The 5,909-nt window shown below is 49.4% G+C and overlaps 1 protein-coding gene across 1 annotated transcript; it reads right to left on the bottom strand.

Annotated features, from left to right (window-relative positions):
- Positions 1-670: 670 nt before the first annotated feature.
- EMH_0033250 (Polyprotein, related) lies at positions 671-1,288 on the bottom strand (the record flags this gene model as incomplete). The annotated part of the gene is made up of 1 exon (XM_013494726.1): positions 671-1,288. One exon carries the CDS (start codon positions 1,286-1,288, stop codon positions 671-673), a length of 618 nt encoding a protein of 205 aa, XP_013350180.1.
- Positions 1,289-5,909: the final 4,621 nt, after the last annotated feature.

The raw sequence follows: 5,909 nt of genomic DNA, 5'->3' as shown, positions 1-5,909 counted from the left end.
CAGGCGATGTACTAGAAATGAGGAGGTATACGAGACAAGTGAGGAAGGAGGAACAGGTACAGGGTATAATGGAGATGTTTTAGAGAGGCAGAAAATTTTGGCCGAAGGGGGAAATTGTAGTGCACTCGCACTACAAAGTACTGCGGTTAGAATAGGAAACTAGATAAGCGAATGAACTAAAGGTTAGAAAAGGTAATAGGTAGGACAAACTGACTATAGTTTCGTATCAATTTGGACTAGTAATGCGCTTTACGGGCAACCGTATACCATAGTCGCAGTCTCACAGAGAGAGAGAGGCCGGTACCGCGGAGCATGTACCGGCCGTACCCTGCGGATCTAGCGGCCGCGGGGGCAGAACATTCTTGGCGGGAAATTTGGTTTTAGTTCGAGTATTGACATAAACCCTTGATTTAACGGATATACAGTTAAGTTGTTACAAACAAGTCCTTCACGCAGTCCTTCGCATACCAGCCATAGTGTTGATTGTCACCGGGTCATTACAGTATGGCTTGTTTGGGTCCGGAACCTGCAGGGTCGTGTACTCAGAAAGGAGGCGCTTGAGTTGTCGAACTGCGGTAGTGTGTTCTTCCTTCCAGACAAAGGTCGAGTTCTTGTGGGTTAATTCAACTAGCGGTCTCTCTACATCGGCGAATTTAGGTCCCATAAACATTCAACAGTAGTTTACGGTGCCCAAGAATTGCCTAACTTGTGTTTCATTTGTCCGGACTTCTGGCCACATGTTTATCGCCTCCACTTTGTCAGCTGCCGGCCTAATCCCGTCGGCACCTATCCTATACCCCAGGTAAGTGAGTTCGCGCTGTCCAAATTTGCATTTCGTCAGCTTCGGGTAGAACTGATGCCTCAAGAAGATCCCTAAGACTTGTTCCAGGAGCCGAATATGTGACTCTAAAGTCGCACTGTAAACGAGTACGTCGTCAAGGTAAGCAATAACTCCGTTCCCGAGTAGCGGCTGCAGATAAGCGTTGATGTTCGCCTGGAAGGTCGCGGGCGCCCCTTTGAGTCCAAAGGGCATTAGCTTGTATTCGACGAGTCCCTGCACCGAGCGGAAGGCGGTCTTCCATCGATCCTCTCGAGCCATGCGGATTTGGTGAAAGCCCGCCTCCAGGTCTAGTGTCGAGAAGTAAGTTGCACCACCGAGCATCTTTAGCACTGGCTGCACACTGGGCATGGGAAACTCGGGTGCAATTGTCAAAGCGTTCAGGGCGTGGTAGTTTGCTACCATCCGCATCTTACGTTCGCCACTTCCATCATCCCGCTTATCGACCATTATGGTGGGCGCACAGATGGGAGCGTACGTGGGTCCTATCCATCCCTTAGCCATCAATCGAGCTATCTCCTTGTTGTGATAGACCAGCTGATCGGGCGTCCACTAGCATCTAGCCGTCCGTTGCCCGCTTCCGTGACCTGCCTGCATGCACACTAGGCGTACGTAGTGCAGGGTCAAGTAGAGCGCGTAGCTCTTCTGGGAGGATCGCTTCCGCTAAGCGATCCTCCGAAATCCACTAAGGATCACGTGTGCCTGACCCTTTTACGTAGTATTCGCGTTTCCGATGACATCTGCGGGCGTTAATCCATGCCTGGAGAATCTGTGCCCTTGAAGCGGGGCAGCTCGCGAGGTAGTTGACGCGGTTTCCTCGCTAGAGTGCGAGGGAACCGCGATGATTTCGCGAAACGGTTTTAAGAAACCAACGTTAATAGTGTGGCAGCATCTCCACTTTGAGGGTAAATCGATAATGTACGCCAACGCGTTGACCCGAGAGCTGACCGCAAACGGTCCAACCCATCGTGTGGCGAACTTCTTGGGTTGCTCGCCCTCCTGTGCGCTACGGAGGGCGTTCGAATCCACTAGAACCAGGTCGCCCTTGTTGAAACTAAATGCGGAATGTCTTTTGTCGTAGTTTCTGGCTTGGCGTTTTTGTGCCTGTCGCATGCATTCCCTCACTGCTCCAAGCTGTGTGCAAAACTCAGAAACCGCAGTCGAACGGAGCTGGCTTCGAACAGAGAGGTTGAGCGGCGGATCAGCGAGTGGAGTTTCTGTGTAGACAAGGGACGCCGGAGAGCAGAGAGTGGACGAATGCACTGTAGCGTTATAAACCCATTCTGCACAAGCAAGAAATTCAAGCCAGTTAGATGAGTTCTGCTGTATGTAAAGTCGTAAACACTGCACCAGCGTATGGTTAGTTCGTTCGGTCAGGCCGTCTGCCTCAGGAGGGTTGGCGGTGGTCATGTTGTCGTCAATGTTGAGCCGTTCCATGAGGCTGCGCCAGAAGGCGCTATTGAACTTCGGATCCACTGTCGGTAATGATGCTTTTTGCGAACCCGTGGAGCTTCCACACATGATTAATGAATAGTTGAGCCACTCCCTCTGCTATGAACGTGCTCGAGCAGGGAATAAAGCGAGCCTATTTGCTAAGCCGATCCACCACGACATATATACTATCATGGCCTCTGACAGGTGGTAAGCCCACTAGAAAATCTATGGAGATATCCGTCCAGATCCTATCGGGAATAGGCAGGCTGTGCAGAAATCCGGGTTTGAGGGTGTTTCGCGGCTTTTGCTGCTAGCAGTCCGGACAAGAGAGGACATATTCCTCGACTGACGGGCGCATGCTAGGCCGCCAGAAGGACCTCCGAACACGGTCCACCGTTGTATTGACCCCATCATGAGCTGCTAAAGCATGGTCGTGCACTTTGCCTACAGGTTCCGTGCGAAGCGAGGCTGGAACGGACAATCTACGAACACCACGCTTCGTGTGATACCACAGGAGATCGCCATCGGTGCTGTAGTGCTTGACCCGTCGCCCATTATTGAACTTAGCTAGGACTGCAGCCGCATGGGTATCTAAGGAATAAGAGGAACGCAATTTGGAAAAAAAGCGAGAATCCCCACAAAGACGCGCGGTTGCAGAACATTGTGCCTGACCTGTAGGGCGTCTGGAAAGTGCGTCGGCGACCACGTTGGTAATACCCTTGATATACTTGACGGTGAAGTCGTACTGCGTGAGCCGGGAAAGCCACCGAGCAACTCTTTCGTTATCGTAGTCTTGTAAAACTCATCGTCAGGTGTGTGAATGACTGATGATCAGTCTGAATCGTGAAGTGCCTGCCGTGCAGGTAATGCCAGCACTTTTTAACACCCCACCAGACCGCGTAAAGCTCCTTTCCCTGACCGGATACTTTTGCTCCCTCTTTGTGAAACATTGTGAGTAGCAGGCGACTATTTGATGCTTTTTCGATCCAGTAGCCTGCTGAGATAGCATAACCCCGACTGCAAGCCTCTTTTATAATCATACCAATGGTCACGGCATAAATGCGTTTACCAATGTTATGCTCATTGTACATCAATAAGCGCTCACCGACATTTTCACTGTTCATACTACGTTCATTCATTTCACAACGAACACGGCATTGTTACCGTGATTGTAGTGAGTATTCACTATAGCCTGGCAACACGCCTCACCGTTGTATTGACCCAATCATGACCTGATAACGCATCATCATGCATTTTTCACAAAACGTCCATGCGGAGCGAGGCTGGAATTGACCATCTGCAAACGGCACGCTCCGTTTGATATAGCAGGAGGTCGCCATTGATGCTGTAGTGCTTGAACCGTCGCCCATTGTTGGGTTTAGCTAGCATCGCAGCCGCATTTGTATCTAAGAAGTAATGAGAACTCAATTTGGAGATATCACAAGAATCATCACAGAGAAGTGCAGTCGCAGAGCATAGGACCGCATTCGCATGAGTATCTAAGGAATAAGAGGAACGCAATTAAAAGATTAAACGAAGAGACGTACTTATATGACTATATGAGAGGTTCGCATGAGATTTCGTTCAAAAGGCGTTGCAAAATGCCAGGCCGTCTCCTCTCCCAGTCCCAAAGGCAGCAGTTCCGGGTCTATTCGGGTTGCAGAACAGAACGATTTCGAGAAAAAACAGGAGAAGCAACATTTTTTAGGGCTTGTTATCCTTGTTGTTTTGCTGTATCAGATGAGACGTCTGAGTCTCTGTAGCAGTTTAGTTGAGGGTGTCAGTTGACTTTTCTGTCGGCCCGTTATACTCAGCAGTTCAGTTCGAAAAGTGTAATATTCTGTATTAGCATGGACAAATCTCGTCATAGCATGTGAGGGACTGAGGGCTAAGCCCACATATCATCAGCTTACTGGGCCCTCTGCATCTCCATTGTTATGGATTCACATCATCCCATCGTGTGAAAGAACTTGGATCCCTAGTAGGTCTCACAGTTGTGTATTTGTCTGCGCTTCCGTTGTCGTCGGGGGCAAAAGATGCAGCGCTGCGGACATTGTTTGGTGTATCCATTGAAGCGAGTGGGATCAAGTTCCGAGGGCTTTATGATCCCTGAGGCACGAAACTCCGTTTAGGTGTCCTGGCGCATGGAATTTTCTTACAGGAGGAGGCACTCTAACGGAAAGTGCAGCGCACATCGCTACAGGTAACGATCCAAGCCAACCTCCCAGGTAACTACGAGATGTTTCCTTTGCAGCATGCTTTATCTCTGCAAATAATTACTGATGCTCACCAGTATTTGCTTGCAGGCGGCCTGAGAAGCCCAAGCGAAAGTTGGTTTGGTAGAACAAAGATATTGATGGCAGACACATTTTCTCGGTGTAATCCGCAGCGAGACGCAGGTACCAACTCCACACAAACCATGCTACACTAAGTTCTAAACCACAGAACCCTAATGTCTAACGACTAAGCATGAAACAATACAACCTAAACTTAATACTAAACAATGCGTTAAACAATAAGATCTAAACAATAGCCACTAGAACCCTTAAACTAGGCCAGTAAACTGCTACCATATGCCGTGAAACCTGAACGCTAGACCGTGGACCGCTAACCCTAAAACCAAAGCCCAAATCTCCGGGGGCCAAGACAAGCGTTACCCTTAAGCTGTGAATGCCAGGCACTAGAACCCTTAAACCCCCTTAATAAGCTGTAACCGTATATCGTGAGTCCTGACAACCAAAGCTGCGTAAATACTGCTTTTAGGTGGTCAATCTCAGCTGTCTATCAATAGGCATCAGCAGCACCTTCAGGAAAGTGAGTCTGTGCTTCTTATATAGCAGTTCTCGATGGGGCATCAGGCCACATGGAGCACTGCTGTGGTCCCCTTTTGCAGCCTGCTACATGAACGCACTTACTAAAGCGAAATCGAAATTCCCCTGAGCTCCACACTTATAGTAATGGTGGAAGCAAGAACATTCGGTCAACGTTTAAACGGAGGTAAAGCCAAGCATGCAGCCATTCCAGTCACGGCAGAGAGACAACGCTGCTATCGGTATGTGTACTGCCAACCACTAACGTTAGTGCTCCTGCGATCGCCCATATCAAATTTTGCCTACACCATACATTGCAAACAGAAGTGCGTGAGGAAACGCAATTGAGAAGGGGGCGTACATCGCAGTGGCCTTTACGATCCGCTTTCGTACTTTTGATCGCGAAGGCAAGTCTAGGTGCTATGCAACACGCTCGTCGCCATCCCTTTGCACCACCGCCCCAAACCGCTGCACGCAAAGCCACGCACAAATCACCACACCGGCAGCGCACTCCTAGTCATGTGCATGCGCGTACGTCATTCCGCCGGAAAGCCTAGGTTCTCCGCTTCAAATGACTACAGTGTCACCTTTGGGGCCGCTGGAATCGCAGAGAGATTACGCTTCTTTTCTTTGCCACTCTTCCACCTCATATTGCATCCATCGGGTAATTCACTTAAAAGTATTCGAGGACATGCAGATAGTACACGCACAGGCTAACATCTCAGTCTCAGCGTTCAAAACACCAACATCATTTTGAAGGGCTAAACAACGGTAGCTCACGTCTCGTATATAACGCGGCTTCATCAACATCGGAAGAACTACACCCC

The sequence above is a fragment of the Eimeria mitis genome, genomic scaffold (assembly GCF_000499745.2).
Source record: "Eimeria mitis Houghton genomic scaffold, Emh_scaff1263, whole genome shotgun sequence".
Lineage (NCBI taxonomy): Eukaryota > Apicomplexa > Conoidasida > Eucoccidiorida > Eimeriidae > Eimeria > Eimeria mitis.
The sequence above is the reverse complement of the archived record's forward strand: the minus strand, read 5'-3'. Positions and strand labels throughout refer to the sequence as shown.